Consider the following 19,998-nt stretch of genomic DNA (forward strand, 5'->3'; position numbering starts at 1 on the left):
AACTTATTGCTGCTAATGCCAAAAGCATCAGTGTGTATCATAATAGTAAATTCACCAAGTCCTGATTTAATGCAGCCAATCTCCCATAAACAAGTAATTCATTTAATTGTGAACAGCATAGGCTCATTTTTAGAAGACAAGCCTTTGTTTGACGTAGGCTATACTGTTATACGGATTTTTAAAAATCCATATTTGCCTGTTGTTGCTAGGGGAAGTGACGTCAGCTGCAACTTTCACGGAACCAGCTTTCACGGCCGCAGAAAACAAATTCAATGGTGGCGTGAAGCTGTGTACGATTAGGAGAGAAGTGTAAAATCTGTCTCAATCCTTATATTTTTGGACAGCCATGACACCTGAAAAGCGAGGAACATAAACTACGCATTTGACATTATTTGATGATATTTAAATTATAGGTATTCGTTACCCAGAAAGACACAAAAGGGATGGTGAAATTTGGATCTATACAGAAGGAACTGAAATCTAAGATTCTGGGGGAAGGGGGACCGTGAATTGAGGGCATCGTTAACCAGTAAAGGAACGTGGAATATCTGCTGAGGTAACGTTAAGAAAAGGCAAAACGCTCAACAATCGGGATAAGCAACGTTATTAAGTTACAAACGAAGAATTGAACTGACCGAAATGGAACTGAGAGTGGGGAACCGATACAGACTGGGCAGAAAAATCGGAAGTGGTTCTTTCGGAGACATTTATTTGGGTGAGTAAAACATGTTATGCTCAACTTGCCTGTGTGATCACTTCGCAAATAGCGAGTAGTTGTTAGCAATCCTTTATTGGCAACCTTTCAAAATACTTCAGACTCGAAATGACATTTGTAACCCCATGTCATGTTTGTGTTAACCGCAGAAGACGTTAGCTAATACTTTCTAGCTACTGTTCGCTTTTCCTTACCTGGGTCTTGCTAAATTGTTATTAAACAATTGGCTGCTTAAACCATGTTGCCAGTCCATGTGAGGAGTGAGCTGAAATACACTGAACAATGTGTGATATTGTAAGCATTGCAGGAAATGTAGGCAGAACACTTGTTTGTTTGTTTAAATCATGTCATTTTGTTTACCTTAATTTATAAACTGTTTACAGTTTGTAACGTTACTAAGTGCGTTTTTGGGTTGTCCAGAATAAACTTGAGTCGAGGCAGACTCAGCTTAAAATTGCAGTTGTTTGCTAACAACGTTAGCCAAGTCAAATGAATCGGTCGAGAAACTGAACGGTCACCAATCTCCATTTATTGGCTAAAAGGCCTCAAGTCTCGTAGAAGGAGCCTTTCTCACATAAGTTGATAATACGTTTTTAGAAACGGAATCAATCCGACCAATTTTTTCGTATTTAGTGAGGCTTCCTTAGTAGCATACACTTGATATGATAGTATTGCATCACCTTAAAACAGCTGCACAATTGTGCGCTTACTGGTTTGTCTGACACGCCAGGTATAAAAACAATACGTGTTACTATATTTGAATATAATTGGTTCACTTCCATTTACACTTATGAATAATATATTTGAAGTGTACTATTTTGACGTACTGTCAGTGTATGTAATATAATAAGGACAATGTAATATTTCATTCAAAACTATAATTAGCGTAATTAAAATTACACTTAAGTGCACTCAGCTGTGCTATTTTGATACACTATTGAGTTGTTAAGTGTGCTTAAGGAGGACCTATTATGCTCATTTCCAGACATAAATTTTCATTTTTGAGAAGTTTCATATGATTTACAGTTCAAACTTTACTGGCCATTTATGCAACCACTCAGTATAGCAGTATGGTGAATCAGATCGATAAACATTATTTTCTGATTGTTACATTCAGTTACATTCAGCAGCACAAGTAGTGTGATAATCCTACATAACCTACGTAAACATCCTTGTATGGTCTAAAGTACCAGGAAGTACCAGGAAGTACCAAGAACCATTGGTCATTGGTACTGAATTCCAGTTACAGGTTCAACTATAAACGGTACCCAACCCTATTTGGCACTGTCATTCAGATGGCTTATTGTTTGTGAGATTGCCCCACACACACATGAAACGCACTACATGAGTTTCATATTTTACCTGTAAGCCATTTTCACACATCAACTCCAGACAGGCTTAGCTGACCAATGTTTTGCTTATTCAACAGTTGCATGATAAACTGCTCGTACCGTCTCCCTTACCAGCGGATTTTCTTACACTTAAACAGGGAGCATTTGAAGCTCACCTGACAGACAATAACTGTATTCAGGCATGGGTTCAATTGCACATGACAGACGTGGTACTAGGAAGATGGCAGGGTAAAGTAGGTGGGATGTTGGGTCTGACTGATTCAGACATTTGTGTTTACACATAATTTATGTAATTAGAAACATTAAGAGACAACCATCTGTAAATGTTTACAGTTTCCTGATGTCACTGTTACTTTGTGTATATTGAAGTGGCTAAAAAGAAAAGAAAGGCCATTCGAACGACTCAATGTGATCAACTGATTGCATCAAGTCTGCGACTTTTAGAGGCAGCAGTTGTTTTTGAGGAGCTGGCTGCACTCAGTAGACTTGGTGGTGTTAAAAGCTGCACAACATCTATCCATAAAGTATGCTTTTCAAATTCTGAATATACACTGTAGGCCTACCTTACAACATGCTTGTGATGTGAAACTGTTAGGGGAGAAAAGACAAAATAAAATGTTATATAAAAATGGCTGTATAGACAGATAATCAGTATATCAAAACAAGAGGATATGATGTTCTTACACTCAGCATTTATAAAAGCAAGAAAGCATGGATAACATCAACTAAATTCAGAATGTGTGTTTACGTTTGTCCAATTCCAGGTACAGATATTTCAGTGGGAGAAGAGGTTGCCATTAAGTTGGAATGCGTGAAGACCAAACACCCCCAGCTCCACATAGAGAGCAAGATCTACAAGATGATGCAAGGAGGAGGTGACTGATCGGTTCACACACTGGATTCTCCATCTCTCACTGGACTCCAATTTTCCATCTGAGCTGTAGTGTGCCTCTTCTACACTAAGCTCCCCACTCTGTTACCATTTCCACAGTATTTCCACTCTAATGACGCGTTTCCACTACACATTTCCAGCACGATTCGACTCGGCTCTGTTTTTTTTTTTTTTTGCGTTTGCACTAGTGATAGTACCTGGTACCTGCTACTTTTTTAGTAACTGCGCCGGTGAGGTTTCAAGCGAGCCACATACAGCAGCAAGATTATTAATTGATTTTAATGACAAAAAATATATTTATTGTCATAAATGTAAATGCTGTCACATCCATAATGCTCCCTATGCTCCTTAATGTGCAAATCTTTACACCAAAATAAATTTGTCCTCCTATTCACAAAAATATAGTCCATCTCTTTTAAGAAAAATATAAATATTTAAAGTGTAATATATTTTGTAATAATAATAATATAATGATATTTATAATAATTTATTTATACATAGAAATAATTGTGCGAGGGGATAACATATATATTGTCCAGTGTTTTTACTGTTTTCCTGAAGCCTTCAGTATGCTCAGTGTAAAATATTGGACTCGTGAGGATGGAGTGTTGGTTTTAAAGGATAGTAGATCAACTAAATGGGTTGTTTGTTAGAACAACAATCACACAACAAGGAGGATCCAGTTCCAGTCCATTTTATTATCCAAGGTGGTTTGTGTCTGGCGATAAGAACAAGGCAGAAAATCATAAGTCAGATGTATGCATAATAATAACTAACAATCAACCAAAGATCTCTAAGAGAAGAAACATTACTCAAACTAAAGAGGTAGAAATAATCTTCCATTACATTTATCATAATCACTAAACTGATTAATCATATGGAAACAAAGGGACTTTGACACAGCTTATACTATTGTGGAGGTAGGGAGGTAGGTCAGCTAGCTCCTTTGTTCTCCAGAGAGGGAAAAAGGCTGATACAGGTGAGCTGACTGCCTAAATAGTCTCAGTGTTTATTGGACGTCTGAGTTGATGTTGGACGAATCACATTAGCAACATCATACATTCATCACATCGCAGTGTGTGATGTGTCCACAGGAGGTTGAATAAGTTAGTTGTGTTGCTTTGTGACGCTGACACAACTCTACAGCACTCTTTGCACATGATCTGTTCTTGCTTAACATCACTCACCTTAAAACCAAAATATTTCCAAACAATGCATGATGATTTGCTTAGGGACAAGCTCATCACCCTCTGCTGATGTATTTCTCACACGTCACTCTTTCAGACTGGACTAAGAAGTGCTTGATTTGCTTTGCAATGGAAAAAATGCTTTGATGCAGAGCGCTCTGTGGACAGAGGACACATTTTCAATATTGCTCAATCATATTAATTTGATCGTGGGAAGCCAAAGTCGAGGCCGTGATTAAAATTTGATTAATTGTACAGCCCTACCTTCTACCTGCTGCTGTCTTCTTCCATGTACTGTAAATATGCTTAATACATGGCATGTTTTGCCCACCAAGACACATCTAAAAGGTTGAGAACCCCAGAGTAAATTTGTGCCCTAAACTATAAATCTGGCATTGACCTTTTTTATTCATGTGTTTATAGTGGGCATTCCAACAATAAAGTGGTGTGGAGCAGAAGGTGACTACAATGTGATGGTGATGGAACTGCTTGGGCCCAGCCTGGAAGATCTCTTCAACTTCTGCTCCCGCAAGTTCAGCCTCAAGACAGTCCTGCTACTGGCTGATCAGATGGTGAGACTGCCACTAATTTCCCACATCTTCTTACCTTTGGGGTCATGGAGAGGGACACATGTAACAGAGGTTATCCTGCTGTAATCAAAACACAGAGGTTGTAGTTTTGTGTGTCTTAACCAATAGGCTACTGAGGTCTGCTATCATCAATGTTTATGGAGCATTTATCCAAATAATCAAGCCTTTAATACAGTGTTCAAGGTAAAACAACTGCAATGGTAGATATATTACAGAATCACAATATGAACATGAAAGTTCACTGACCAATGGCAGTCGAGAAATTGAGAATTGAAGAAGTATATATTTTGGGCAGGCTCAGGCAGTTCACACTGCCACAATGTAATGTAACTTTGGTCTATGAAAGCTGACTGTCCTTCATCTGCATCAACATTTTTGTAGATACTTTTTTTTTTCATTTCATAACTAAGTGATGAAGTGTCAGAATGATGTAACTTGTTCACTCTTATCCACCAGTGCAACTATGGTTATCATGACATGCTATGAATGAACAGAAGGGCACTCTTTGACCTAATATGACCTTCAGAAGAGTCATATTAGTCACATGGAGATTGGAACCCTGGATCTTTTTATCTCCAGTGAAGGTGGCTTACTGACTGCACATTGCACTGGGAGACATGGGGTAGACCCCAAGTCTTTTAAATTGCATTCATGTTTCCCTTACTTGCGTCTTTACCACTCAAAACAAGGAAAAATGTTTTTAGAGACAAGAGACCTTGTTTACTCGGAAGCGTCAGTGAAGTGACGTCTGTGTCTAATGTCCGTAGCAGCTGATTACAGCTGGATTAGCTGTCACTAGCCTTCAACAGCTACAGTGACTTTTGATGGCGTTTTTCTTCTGCACATATAAAGACTTAACTAATATTAATAAAGGTGCACATTTACCACTCACAGATCAGCAGCGTTTTCTCTCTGCAGCCTGTTACATTATGATGGGAATCGAGAACCAGTTCCAGTTTAAAACGGGTTCCAAATTGTCCAGTCCATTGGAATCCTGTGTCTTTGAGCTTATCAATTCCTCTTATTGATGCCCAGCTGTGTGGCATTGACGGAACTGAAAAAGCACAACTCATCTGTGAGGGCTTTAGTTCTTCAAAAACAGCAGGGGTTGCAAGCATTGATTTAATGACTAAATTAACTTTGTGAAACAAACATGAAGTTTACTGTGAACTCGATGCCAACTAAGCTACTCTGACATTAGCAGATCTAACTCCAGCAGTAACAAACGAGACTGGCTGACCAACGCACACTGCAACATTAAACTACTTAAACCGTATCTAACGTTAATGTTAATAACAGCGGAGCACAAACAGGTTTTTTTTATTAGAAAGGTTTTTACATGATCTGTCATTTCCCCCATTAACTGATATTATGGAAGGATATTAAATGTTATAGCCTAACAGATAAAATTCAATTTTAATTTCCATGTGAGGCTAATAACTCTGAGCATTGGGTTCGCTGCAGCTGTTGAAGCCAACTGACAATTGATCCAGCTGTGATCAGCTGATACAAGGGAAATACGCAAATGTTGGAAATGCAGTTTAAGGGACTTTGGATGCACCAATAGCTTCCATACACCGTCTTACAACTTGGGGCAATACAGCAGCGGAGTGAGGCCTTGAAATCCACCGGGAATTTTTTCACTGGCCCTGGCCCCGGTGTTATGTCCCAACTGGTTTCTAATTTAACTGGTTTCCTTACCTAACAGCTCCAGCTGTGTTGCGCTTCCGTCAGCAGATTTGTCACAGATTCACAAATATACAGCATATTACTCGAGATTTTGAAGTAAAAAAGTGCTCGCTTTCAGAAAAATATTCACTGCAGTGGATGTGAACTGCGACTTGAAAATCGTCTACATTTGTGAATTGGACTTGACTTGATTTTGCCAGCTGTTCATTCATTGGATGAGCCCTTTTCTCTCTTTCCCAGCAGGCCCTGCTCCATTCCACATTTTAAGAACAAAAAAGAAAATAATATATTGCAGTTATAATTTTTAAATATACAACCATGGAAGTTGTAGAATACTGAAATAGGAGTTTATTTAAGTTGCAAAATTAGAAGTGATAAGAAAGAACTGGATCACAAGAGTGACCATGACTGAGAAATGCACAGCAAGAAAGTTGTATAAATACATCATGGATATTGTTCAATTGGTATGTAATCTGCGCACATTGTATGATTGCATATTGACCTGCTCATGACAGCAGAGTGAGGGCTGCACACTCGCTTGTAATGGCTGGTCTCCATTTTATTGATGATGTCACCGCCTACCGGGAATTGTCCCGTCCCTCCTGATGGCCACCCTGCCTTTGGGGCAATGACATCATATGTGCCAGTCTGTGGTATTTTTGTCTCTCTGTCATTTATAATAGTCTAAATGTTACTGAGAACATTCTGGAAAAAAATCACATAATTTTGCTGGTTTCCAGAGCAATGTCAAATGTTGGTGAAATTTCTGTTATGATTGGCTGAGACATGCACAGGTCTGCCACAGGTTAGCTCCATGGTTGTGTAGGATGTGCCCCACTGGTGGGAAATAGAGACATGACAGGTGGGGCGCGATGAACAGGAGGAAATTTGCCTTTTTTATGCCTTTATTTATTAATGCCGTTCTTTGTTGACTACAAAGATCAAACAGTCAAAACAAAACCCACACACAAACAAAGAAATCATTACTCGAGTACATGTAGCCTAAATTAAAAGAACATTAGACTGTATCTAGACCGGGAGAAAAATGTAACCTGGAACCAAAGTGTGAAAATAATGATTAACGTTGGCAAGTTAATTGCAACACAAACTTCCACACAGAGAGGTAGGAGGCTAGTCTGGGCAATAATGTTACAAAATGTATACATTTGACCACCAAAGTCGACAATCCAGCGCCAGCAGAGAAACACAAAACAGTTCATCACTCAAGTTGCTTTCAGCCTCATGCACTCGCTCATCCGAAACTCCACTCTGAGCTCAAAGACACTTAACAACACTTTGCCCCTAGAGAGAGCCACCTTGCTTCACTGTGGAAACAACACAGATGTATGACCAGCTCCCATCTCTTCACATAGGGCCTGATTTACTAAAGGTTTGCATGTGTAAAATGTGTGTAAACTTGATATCAAGCAAGCTGATCTACTAACACAGCGCACTGAGGCTTGCAACTTTCAAATGTGTAAGATAATACGCGCTATCCATTTAGTACGTTTCAGGCGTTTGTACCCCAGTGTGTAAAATACAGGGAGGAGAAAATGTAAATATGTTATTAAGCACACACATTGTGATTTACCAAACCTGAAAGTAATTTTACTGATGTTAACTGTGTCTATAAATAATATGTTTGAAGGACAGGTATTAACCTGCTGCACACTGCACACAGATGTCTTTTTTTATGTAAAGAGTCCTCAGAAATTCTGCCATCCCCATCAGCGGGCAACCACACAGAGCCTCAAAAGCAGCCATTTATGAGGATATTGATAGAGAGCTGCTGTGGGAATAATGGCGACATTCTGAAGCTCTTGTGTATGAAGCTGTCTCTTTTGGCACAAGCGATCGGGGGGAGACTCAGAAAAAATATATTTTAAATTTCCGCCTCTTCATTCAAAAACAAAACATTATTTCAAATTGACAATGCAACAAAGTGCTCAAGCAATATGTTGCTGCTTGGAGTAACTTTTAACAAAATAACATACACATGTATGCTACACAAAAATAGGTATGTTCTGTTGTTCAATCGACCTGAGCTGTTGGAACAACAAATAAAAGATAAATAATAAAGAAAAATGAAAATTATAAAACTGTTTGTTTAAACATTCAGTGGCGGTTCAGTTATATTATTTATCGCAAACTATAAAACACTGGTAATAGAAAACCTATGTCACACAAATATTGATTTATATCAGTATTACTCTCCAGCAGTGTCAACCAAGAATAAAGACTAAACCAGTTCATCTTGGTGGTGTACAGACTGGTTTTATATTATTCTTAATGATTTCATACACAACCCAGAAAAAATACAGCAATTTGTCTGTGAAACTATATATTTACAGTAATAAATTGTGGTTTATTTTTACCAGTTACCAGTTACTTTTTCCATCATTAGGCTACCATACAAACTATGTGTGCTAGAATCCCCTGCTGCTCTCCTCATCTCCTACTGCTGACTGTGAGATCTGAGCAAGTACAAGCTGATAGTTCACTAACTATAACCAGGGAGCACACTGCAACAAGGTTAATGATCCACACAGTGACATTATATCATTGATATGACGCGCAAAGGCGATAGAAAACCGACCTTGGCAGGATGCAGCACACACTTTCTAGTTTTATGTAGCGTGAACTGCTCCTACACAAGAAGATTTTTGGCGGACCGTGTTCTCCGGTTCTGCCGATACTGGCTCTGCTCAGCTGCGTCTGAACTGCTCTACGACTTGGCAAATAATGCAGTAATCGCACAATCATCATTGGCAACACTTTTAATAATCAATTTGTATCGATCGTATTCATTCTAACTCCAAATAGTAATGTATGAAAATAAAACAATTATTAATATCACAGTTCGCTTCTCTGTGTTATGCTAGCGGGAGGTGCAGAGAACTACAGGTGTGTTCAGGGTCGAAGTCAGACCGTTGGATACAGCGGTTCCGTCCAGTCGTCCTGCAGTAAGCAACGCTGCAGAAGTTGGTTGAACATTAATATACATCGTTGTAAATGTGTGCGGGAATTTCCCGCATTATAAGTGTTGGATTTGCGGGAATCAATTAAATAGTGCACAATACCCGCAATCCCGCGTTGAAATTCAGGCCCTGAGAATACATCTGAATCCTAAAAGATTCACTAACTCTGTTGTTTTTCCACTGGATGGAACAGAGGATGATGCTTGCTTTAAGAGTTTTTTGGACTCGAGTAAGCATACAGCTACACACTGTATCAAATATGATATAATATAATAACTTACTTTGTTCTTTTAATAGGTTTCATTGAAACTCATCCTAACCTGAACCTGGTCTGACTAAATATACTGGTCCAGTTCAGTTGATCAAATCATTACCATTAACCCAACACACTGTTTCAGGTGTTATGAGTGTTTTAAACTAAAGTAGATTGAAAAAGTTTTTGAATAGCTACATATGAAAGATCGAGTTTATAAATGAATAGTTACTGGTGCATTCAAATAAACCTATAATAGAATTTTCCCCTCATGAGACCCCCCAAAATACACTGCGTTTTATACACTGCTGCAATTCATTTACCATTTTTTTATGGTTGATATGATTCCAAATTTGACCACCTCAATGGAGAGCACATACAGCAAAGGTAGAGAAATTTTAGATATATAGGCTGTTGTTGAGTTAACAGAAAAGGTTGCTGACATTGCAGAGACAGACAATAGCAAGTGTGTTTACAATGTTTTTATGCCCAAACTTTTCACCATATTAATAGAATATCTAAACCTACCTAAAAGTATGCAGTCATGCAGCAAAATATTAAAACTAACTTTCTGAATATTGGCAACAGCTGCCATCAAGTCATGAAGTTTAGTCAGTAAACTCATTTGTCTGCCCTCAAGCTCCCCCAAAATGTGACTTCACTGGGGTGTACAGAAGGAGCTGTGAGACGAGTGACTCAACTGTTCATTCAGTGCTTGAATGCTGTGGTGACCTACTTATCTGTTTTGTTTTCTCCACTGCAGATCAGTCGCATTGAGTACATTCACTCCAAGAACTTCATACACAGAGATGTGAAGCCTGATAACTTCCTGATGGGGCTGGGCAAAAAGGGCAACCTGGTCTACATTATTGACTTTGGCCTGGCTAAAAAATATCGTGATGCCCGCACACACCAGCACATCCCCTACCGCGAGAACAAGAACTTGACTGGCACTGCACGCTACGCCTCAATCAACACACATCTGGGGATTGGTACAAAAATACACACACTGAATAGACCTTTGACAGGAACACATAACTGCATTTTTTAAAACGGGAATTGCAAGTTGTAATTTTTCTGAGTGCAATAATGACCCCTTGTCTTTTGTCTCTTACTGTAGAACAGTCAAGACGTGATGACCTGGAGTCTTTGGGCTATGTTCTCATGTATTTCAATCTGGGCTCGCTACCTTGGCAGGGCCTCAAGGCTGCCACCAAGAGGCAAAAGTATGAACGGATCAGTGAGAAGAAAATGTCCACACCCATTGAGGTGCTTTGCAAGGGGTACCCATGTGAGTCTTCTTTTAGGATTTGATCATTTAAAGTACTATTGACATATTCATATTGACCAATATCAGACCTGCCAACCTGTACACATTTTACACCAGTACGGTGTAAAATGTATGTGTCCCCACTATGGAAACAATACCTATAATAAATAGTCTTTCATGGTGGTTCAACAACGTCATGCAGTGGGAGGTGATTCATATTGTTTTCAAATCTATACATCTTTTATTTTATCATTATTTTTTCTCATGATATCACTGAATTTATTATAGTGCGTTAAACACCATTTTTTGTTGTGAAGAAAACATTAAGTAATGAGGTAATTATTATAGTCATACCAATACCTATAGTCATTTCATTGTACGTTATTAAGGCAACTATTGTCCTCCTTTATAGTTTTTCTACGTTAATAATGAAAATAACAGTTTGATATGCTGTTAAACTGCATGAATGATGATGAGTGTCAATATCATCTGCCTGTGCATCGTTGCAGAGCTGTATACATTTTCTCAAAGGTAGCTTCTTTCGTAATGGGCTAATTATAATAATATTAATAATAGGCTACTGAATGAGAAGAAGAATCAGTCGTTTCTACGGTAACGGACCGGGAGCACAACTGAGCAAAAAGCCATATTGTTTGTGTGTGTGTTTTTTTGTGTTTAATCTGAAGATTTTATTCTCCTTGTTGAGTATTTATCTGTCATTTATCTCATAGTCAGACCTGATAACCCGCTACTTGAAGTAGGCTATTTTACTAACTGTTCATTTCATTTATATCCCCAACATTTCCCAACATAACAACACCAACGTGTCCTTGATAAAGTAACAAAATAATGGGTAAACATTATGACCATTGGCGTTAATTATTTCACCTTCAATTGTGAGAAATCTGGACAGTTTATTTAAAAAGTACTTAAAAATTCTGAATGTCAACATTCAACATGCATGGTAAACATAAATGTTTTCACATTAAAATAAGTAGACCAAAATAAGTCAACAGTATATACCTAGTAGGGTGATGCTCACCTGCCTGTCTGAGGTTGGGGTGCAGCTGTTTGTTAGCATGTCTCCAGCAGTGCAGAGCAGCCTCTCTGCTGAAGCCTACTATTAGCTCCAGGACAGACATCACTGTCCAACACGCTGAGCAGCTGCAGGGTTGTTGAGGTGAGACAAACTGAGCACCGCCCTCTGTTAGCCGATCTGCTAACGTTAGTGTTGCATCGTATAATCGAGAAATTCCCCCACCCCTAATGGAGAGGGTCATTCTTTGTCACTATTTTTTCAAAAATCTGTGTTACTGATTTTGCTACTTTTGTTTTGCCTATTTGTTTAATGTTTTTATTTATTTATTCATGACACCTTTTACCTTAGTTCACATTTTACTTTATACAGAGCAGGGATAATTGCTCTGAGACAACAAGGGAAAAATTAATCACATAAATTGTCACAACTGTCATGTTGTTGTTCACATCAACTATGTCATCCTGTAACCAGCTGTTTATTGCCAACGCTGTTATTTTCCGACGTGATTTTCCTATCACAGCCAGGATAAGATCCTCCATTGGATAATGCGACAAACTCGTCCTGCCCCTGGACGCTGAGCGTCTCTGGCGCAGTGGCTGGGTCAGACACTCTGCTGCTGTATGATGATTGGAGGAAATGTTTGGAGGGCTAAAAGCCCTTGATAGACAGCTCAACAGCCCACTAAACAGTCAGTGTAATGGCAGAGCTGTTGAGAGTAGTCGTATGCCAAAGTGCGTTTCTTTTCCAGGCGATTTTCACATACACTTCACGTTTGTACATAATACACTGTAAATAAAAAACACAATCATAGATTTTTCAAGTTTGTAACCTGTTCAAGTTTCGTTAGTTTGTTCATTCATTCATTGGGCAGGCTAGTGGCTAGTTTTGAAAATATTTTTCAGGTATGTGTTGCTGTGGTTCTAGATGAAGCATACAACAGCCTCAATTAAACACAAGTTTTATGATGATGTAAAGTGAGCTTCCCCTGTTTAAAACACCAGCAGCCACCACTGATACAGAGTCACTTTTACTTTATAATGAGTCACTTTACACTGAGGCACTGTTCTGACTTTTAAGTTACCTCCAGTAACCTCCAGTTAGTCTGATCTGACAATAAATCAGTTGGATATTTTCATTTGCTCATGATCTGAATTTAGTTTCAGCATAAAGTGGTACTCAGAGACTCTCCAAGGTTGGCAGGTCTGCAATATTAATCAAACACAGTCTGAGGTGAAAAATGTTTTCTTTCTTTGTCACAGCTGAATTTGCAACTTACCTAAATTTTTGTCGCTCCCTGCGCTTTGATGACAAACCTGACTACTCGTACCTACGGCAGCTTTTCAGGAACCTGTTCCACAGACAAGGCTTCTCCTATGACTATGTATTTGACTGGAACATGCTCAAGTTTGTAAGTACTTATATCTGAACTGTATGAGGTTAAAACTTTTGGCTACAGTATATGCTAACGTGTTTGTACAGTAAATACCTGTGTTGATCCATGTAGAGTAACTTGTACTTTATTTCCAATTTGCAAAAGTCATATTTTTGGATCAAACTTATTTTGCCCTTTTTTTTACCTAATTTCTAATTTAGTTCCTCTCAGGCTTTTATCTTTATGGTGGTATGTTAATTACACCATAATATATTGTAATGATTGTCATGTCAGAATGATGTAAAAAAACAAGTGTAAATGTAAACGCCTTGTATGTGTTTTCTTCTAGTCTTGCTTTTGTTGATAGTTTATTATGGTTTGAAGGGAGCTAACCGTGCAGCAGAGGAAGCAGAGAGAGAGCGCCGTGACCGGGAGGACAGGCTGAGACATGGCAGGAACCCAGGAGCTAGAGGAGTACCAGCTGCATCAGGCCGACCACGGGGAGCCCAAGATGGCGCCCCGCCCACCCCACTGACACCCACCTCACACACTGGTCTGTACACTCCACCATACCTCAGCTGCTCTGGGCTCTACAGTAGTTGTGGAGTGATACAAATGCTGAAAAAACAATCTGTAGTCATTACATTAACAATAACTTGACAATAACATTGTAGCTGCTAATGCAGCTGTTGTTTGACAGTACAGTTAATTATGTAGCAGACTGAAAGGTTAGCATCAGACCAGCTTTCCGTAGCTCAGTAGATGGTGCGGTGATGGACTGAGTCTGTTCTGTGTAGATTTCATGCTACATTGTGACCTAGCTGTTGAGACGCAATTCTGGAGACTAAATAAACAACATCCCCATCTCTCACTGACAACTGTTAATCAGCTGTTAGCCACATTGACTAGCCAGCTAACCATGTAGCTACTTTCATACCTTGTCAGCTAAGTGGAAGCTAATGTGTGAACATGTATTCGCACCAAACAAGTTTGTTCAGGACTCACAACTCCAACTAAATAATTAAAGTCGTTACATTTACAGAAGTTAAAATTTCAAAATCTGTTTTTTCACCATTAAAGCTTTCCACTGAACATGTGTAACAGAATATACTGTAACACAGCTGCTGCTCTTCATCTCTTCACTCAGCAGCAGCCAACCAGGAGTTACTGTTTGTTACCGCTAGTTATGCATGAATGGTGAAATGAAACAAGAACAAGAAAGCATTTCTGATTGGAGTTCAATCAATTGAAAAATAACCTTTTTTGCTTTTTTGTTTTTATGTATTCCTTACTTTGCTCATGTTCATTTCTAGAAATGCTTACCACTGTATAATGTTAGATATACTTAGTTACTTGTTTAATAAAGTAGACTTCTGAGTCCCTTTGCTTGGTCATCAGTCCAAAGTCAGTGAACAATCCACATAGAGAAGGTCTATTTTCATTCCAGTTAAAAAAATGTACTATATCAACCCCCATTTTGGGGGTGTGTAATTCAGTGTAATTTAAAAAAAATTGGTATCAGTTTCAAAAAGCCCTTATCAGTCAGGCTCTGCTCCAAAATTATAGAAATGTAATGCAATTAGGGAAGGGTGATGGTTTTCTTAGTCTGTGGTTTTTGATCCCCAGCTTCCCCTCGGCAAGCGTCTGGTATGGAGCGTGAGCGAAAGGTCAGCATGCGACTGCACCGTGGTGCTCCTGTCAATGTTTCATCCTCAGATCTAACAGGACGCCAAGACACCTCCCGCATGTCCACCTCACAGGTACAAGACATCCCTGAGACACATCTGCTTCCTTCTTATAGTGACTTCCAACCCCAAAAACATCTAAACTCTGTCCACCCGACCCCATGCTATGCTTGAAGTCAAGCCTTTTTCTGAATACACAGGAGTAGGCTGTGCTTTAAGCTTATTGGTTATCAGCATTGGGTAGAATTACATTTTAAAGTACTCTCCATGGAATTGTGTATCTTGCTACTTAAAAGTAGTGTCGCACTGAAGGAGTGCTTGTTTACAATATTTACAACAGAGCTGTGTAAGCATTTCACACAGGACCAATATCCAAAACAGCAAAAGAAAGTGTCAATTGTCACCAGTGTCATGCCTACTGTTAGGGAGAAGTTCAGTGCTGCTATTCAGCCAGTTTTCTCCAGTTGTGTGGTTAGCGCATGATGTTGGTTCTGACTTGACATATTGGGCCTTCTCTCTCCCTTCCCCCAACTTCAGAATAGCATTCCCTACGAGCATCATGCCAAGTAGACGCTCGCCACGTCCTTGTGTGACGGCGGCAACACTGGGTGAGTCCCATCCCCAAAACAGCAGGGATGCATTGGTCCAAGTTCTAGTTCTACACTGGCCTGCTTCAGAATCCCGTGTTCAGTCTTGGTTCCAACTTGTTTCACTTTCAGCCTGGTCTCTTCCATTTTATTTGAGACACATTTTCTAACTAGACTAGGCACAGGATGAAAACACATGGTGGACATTCAGGTCAGCAGCATTAACAGGTTTTTGTCAATACAAAAGTTGTTGTACCTGGGATCAAGGGTGAACACTACAGCAGGTACCATTTCAACTACATTTACTTGGCTGTTGATGACATCGTAGCTGCATGGTACCAACAAAGTTTCACTGTACAGTTGGATACTGACTATTGTCTGAGCCGGAGGGTGCAGTCCTCTGAGAACTGGAGCGGATAATGCATCACAGTGCATCATAGCCTAAGAATGTAACTCTGTCATAGCCTACCCAGGATTGACAGAATTCCCCTTTAATCTGCTCTGTGTTTGTGGCTTGTTGCTTGCACTGGTCGTTTGATCCCTGTGGCTTCAATTATAGCAGGCCTACAGCTAAAGTGTCCAAAGGACCCTCCACCCACCCCTCAAATCTTGCTTGGTACAGTCCTGTTTTGTTTGTTTTGTTTTGTTTTGTTACGTTAAACACTTAATATAAAGTTACCTGTTAAGTTACCTGTTTGCAAGTCAGCTTTCAACTTAGTCATGGCTGTATCTGAGATCATGTCATCCAGTTGTTCTGAAAGACAGAACTTGCTCAAATGTATCTTAATAGAGCATTCACATGCCTTATTTATTGACAGTGCAAGATAAGTGATTAACATAAAAGAACATGATACAGGACAAGATCTGATGGAGACCAGCCCCAAAAAGAAAAAGGTTTCCCTTCCTCCTAGGTTGGATAGTACGTCCTTGCTGAGCTGCAGAGGGATATGTCCTGTTAGAACAATAAACCTAGAGACACTAGGCCAAAGACAGTAGATTAGTCTAACTGAAACCTCATATTGACCTCAGTTAAACTTAAGAATGTATTTTTACACTGACCACAGAACATTTACAACATAGTCAGTTTACAAAAGGGATGACCTAACAGCCAATAGTGGAGAGCAGGAAAGATTACAGTGACACCTAATTATTTCAGTATACATGTGACTTGTTGTATTAAGATGAATAAATCTAAATCTATACCTTAAAGTTACTGTTCAAGTGAAGTTAGTTTGATGTACACCCCCCCCCCCCCCACCACCACCACCCCAGCACTTTATTAGGACCACTTGTACACCTGGTTAGTCATGCCATTATGCAGTCAGCCAATCGAGTATATTACAGATACAGGTCAGGAGCTTTAGTTATACATAATTGAACAATGAATACAGGGATGCAAGATAAGAACTAGGTGTTTAAAGACCACATATTCTGCACATTTCCAGGTATCATCTGCCTGCAGCTACTTAACAGCTCTGCCTCTCTGTCATTACACTCTTAACCTTTCCTCAGTTGTGACATTTTAGACATTTTTGCAATTTCCTGCCCTTATATGAGAACTTGTTCACATTGAAAATACTTGATTATTATTGAGTTTTTTGATTGTGTATATTATGGGGTGGACATGAATATTATATGTTTTAGCTGACTCTGTGGCTTGCAAATACATTAGGCCAACATACATGTATATTCTTAAGCAGTGACAGTATAGAGAAGATTCATGCAGCCAGTGAGTCATGACACTTGTATATTTTGTTTGTTTGAACAGCCCTATCTCCTGTCCTATGTTTCCTCTAGATGGTGTCGGGTATACCGCCTACTGGTCTCCATCCTTTAGCTCCTCGATGAGCCCCCACAATGCAACCTGGCGGACCAAGCCCTGTTCACTCAGATGCGATCAGACATACTAACCACCACCATTATTAATTACTACTTCAACAGTTGCCATTGAAATCCAGCTTCAGATTCAAATAGCTTTCTAACTGACTACTCTCAGTACTGTCACCTCCATCAGAATCTTGCGTACATACACACACACTCTCTCTCACCCTCTCTCCCACACACATACACACACACACTATTTTTCACTCTCTCTTACTCTTTTCCCCTTTCTGTGTCCTGGTCTTCCCATAACATGTTAAAGTGTTGGACATCAGGATTGTTCTCTGTCCACTTTTTAAGGAGACATTTGTACATCCCACCTCACTGTTCCCAGTGTGAGAGATACTGAATGGAGAGTGTTTTTTCCAGGGCAAACATGGCAACCCAGCAGTCTTTTCTTGGAACACTGCCTGACTGACACACCAGTTAATGACACTGGTTTGTCCCTTCTCTGGAGAAAACCTCATCATTGATGACACTATCACTGTCTGCTAATTCATGCCTTATCAGTAAAACTGCTTTTCTCCCTTTTTTGCAGCAAGATGTATGAAGCTGCCACTGATGGCCCTCTCCAGTAATTCTATAGTCATTTGTATTCAATAAAAAGAAACGACTTCTTTGCATGTTTTTAGAGGTGAGTCCCCAGAGTCAGGTGTGGAGGCTTGACTGCTAGCTGAACCCATGAAAATACCAAAAATATGCTTTGGTATCTCAGATGCAGGAGGTTGTGATTTCATTGATCAGTCAAACTGTTCTGTTGTTCACCTGTAGGCTCTGGTATACTGTCCAATGAGCCCTTTTCCCTTTTCTAGTGTTGTACAAAAGAAGTGCACTTTATATAGGGGCAAGGGTGTCATCTGACATATTTCACTAGATGACTATTTACTGTGTACAGATTAACAGTTTTCTTAATTGTTTTATTTTGAAGCTGTGAAAAATCTAGATGTGTAAATGTTTTTTTGTTGTTGTTTTTTCCCAATGACATAGGGACGGGTCTGAACATAACTTCTAAGCTTGGTACAGGAGCCTAGCTTGCAGGTTTAATAATCTTAGTTTAGTAATCTCCCATCAGACTGCCCCACTAAGAGCCATGGAGTTATTACATGAAGGCAGTTTTGTGGTCATAGATTTATTGAATAAGGATGACATTATGTATAACACCTCGCAGTCATAGCTACTGTGGTGGGTATGAGAGGTTCAGTGAATCATCTATCCGTGGTGTAAACTGCACAGCCATGGGCACTGAGTATGTGTTCTTTATGAAGCTTCTTTAATATTTGAAATTATATTTTGTTAAGAGGAAAGGTTTACAACCTCCAACAGCACTGTTTTGGGGTTGGATTCAACTTGTACATGTCTGAAACATCTGGCTGCGATGCTCTGCCATGTCTATCAGAATGAAATGGTCTGTTGTAATTCATTCTTTCTGCTGCTCATTCTCCTACGTAGATTGATTTGAGTGATTCTGACCTTAGGTCTCTTAAGTCAGCCATCCTAAACCTATTGAATCATGTAAGCAACCTAGTCAGCAAGATTTACTTTTACTCACATTTATATTTGCCACTGTATTTGTGTACTTAAACTGTAAATAAATGAACTCCTTGTACTTTTTGTGCCATGACTTCTCAGTGTCTGTGAATTGATTTGTTTATCTCATTGGTGAAGAGGGTGCGCTACAAGAGAATGGTGCAAATGGTTGAAACCCTTTATATACAACTGAGCTTTTATCCATTTACATAAAGCTGGTAAATCAAATGCCTTTATTTGGTAACTGACCCTGCTATCTCCAGATAGGACTGATCATATGAGGACCTAAATCAGTATTGCAAAGGCAAATAATACAAAGATGCTAATTGAATTAGTTGAACTGTAGATGTAGTTCAAGCAGATGTTTTGCTTAATGGAAATGTGGAAGTCCTCTCTAAAAACAAAACAAAAAACATGTTTTTCTTCCTTCATATGGATTTTTTAGCTTCACTGTGCAGAATGATGGATGTTTTCACATTCATCTTATGACGGGAAAGTTTCTCTGTTCACCTTAAATTTAAGTTTAATGGACAAGTGTGCAGATTTCCTATGAACTCATCATAGTTTGGAGCCAACTGTCAAAACTGGGTGCAAAAACTGTGATGTAGAAATGCAATCACTTGAAACAATTGACTTAACAGTGAAGAAGAAGTCTCATTTCCAACTTTTGACATGAGCAATATTTGCATGTTCAGAGATTCTGGATTTTTCATTGATGGGGAAGGAGGAGATGAGGGATTTTTGAGAAAGTATTGTTTTTTTGTTTTTCGAAGAGCTGTATCAGGGTTTTTTTTTGGGGGGGGGGGGGGGCGGGGGGGGGGGTAGTATTTTCTCCATGAACACCATCTTTGCAAGAAACATGCAGCACAAGCCTTTATTGTGTTTGACACCATAGTAGTGGTAGTAGTAGTGTAAGTGCTACATTTCTTCACTCAAGGCATGAACATAACACAGTAGGTACCAGTGTTGCAGAAGACAGGA

General features: G+C 39.3%; 1 protein-coding gene across 2 annotated transcripts; it reads left to right on the forward strand.

Annotated features, from left to right (window-relative positions):
- The first annotated feature begins 268 nt into the window (after positions 1-268).
- csnk1db (casein kinase 1, delta b) lies at positions 269-19,111 on the forward strand. Of its 2 annotated transcripts, XM_053341254.1 has the most exons (10): positions 269-715; positions 2,832-2,942; positions 4,570-4,718; positions 10,420-10,648; positions 10,777-10,947; positions 13,225-13,373; positions 13,722-13,890; positions 14,964-15,097; positions 15,560-15,630; positions 17,407-19,111. In XM_053341254.1, the coding sequence occupies exons 1-9, from the start codon at positions 640-642 to the stop codon at positions 15,590-15,592; spliced, it is 1,221 nt and encodes a 406-aa protein (XP_053197229.1). In that variant the 5' UTR covers positions 269-639; the 3' UTR covers positions 15,593-15,630; positions 17,407-19,111. The 2 variants fall into 2 exon arrangements, with proteins under 2 accessions (XP_053197229.1, XP_053197228.1); XM_053341253.1 differs by lacking the exon at positions 15,560-15,630.
- Positions 19,112-19,998: the final 887 nt, after the last annotated feature.

Source organism: Scomber japonicus, chromosome 20 (genome assembly GCF_027409825.1).
Source record: "Scomber japonicus isolate fScoJap1 chromosome 20, fScoJap1.pri, whole genome shotgun sequence".
Lineage (NCBI taxonomy): Eukaryota > Metazoa > Chordata > Actinopteri > Scombriformes > Scombridae > Scomber > Scomber japonicus.

Excerpts from the sequence above, each read along its gene's own strand:
- csnk1db (XM_053341253.1), top strand. The coding sequence starts at position 640 with ATGGAACTGAGAGTGGGGAACCGATACAGACTGGGCAGAAAAATCGGA. Across the intron at positions 13,891-14,963 it reads GACACCCACCTCACACACTG|CTTCCCCTCGGCAAGCGTCT; the intron begins GTCTGTACACTC and ends TTTGATCCCCAG. Across the intron at positions 15,098-17,406 it reads CCCGCATGTCCACCTCACAG|ATGGTGTCGGGTATACCGCC; the intron begins GTACAAGACATC and ends TGTTTCCTCTAG.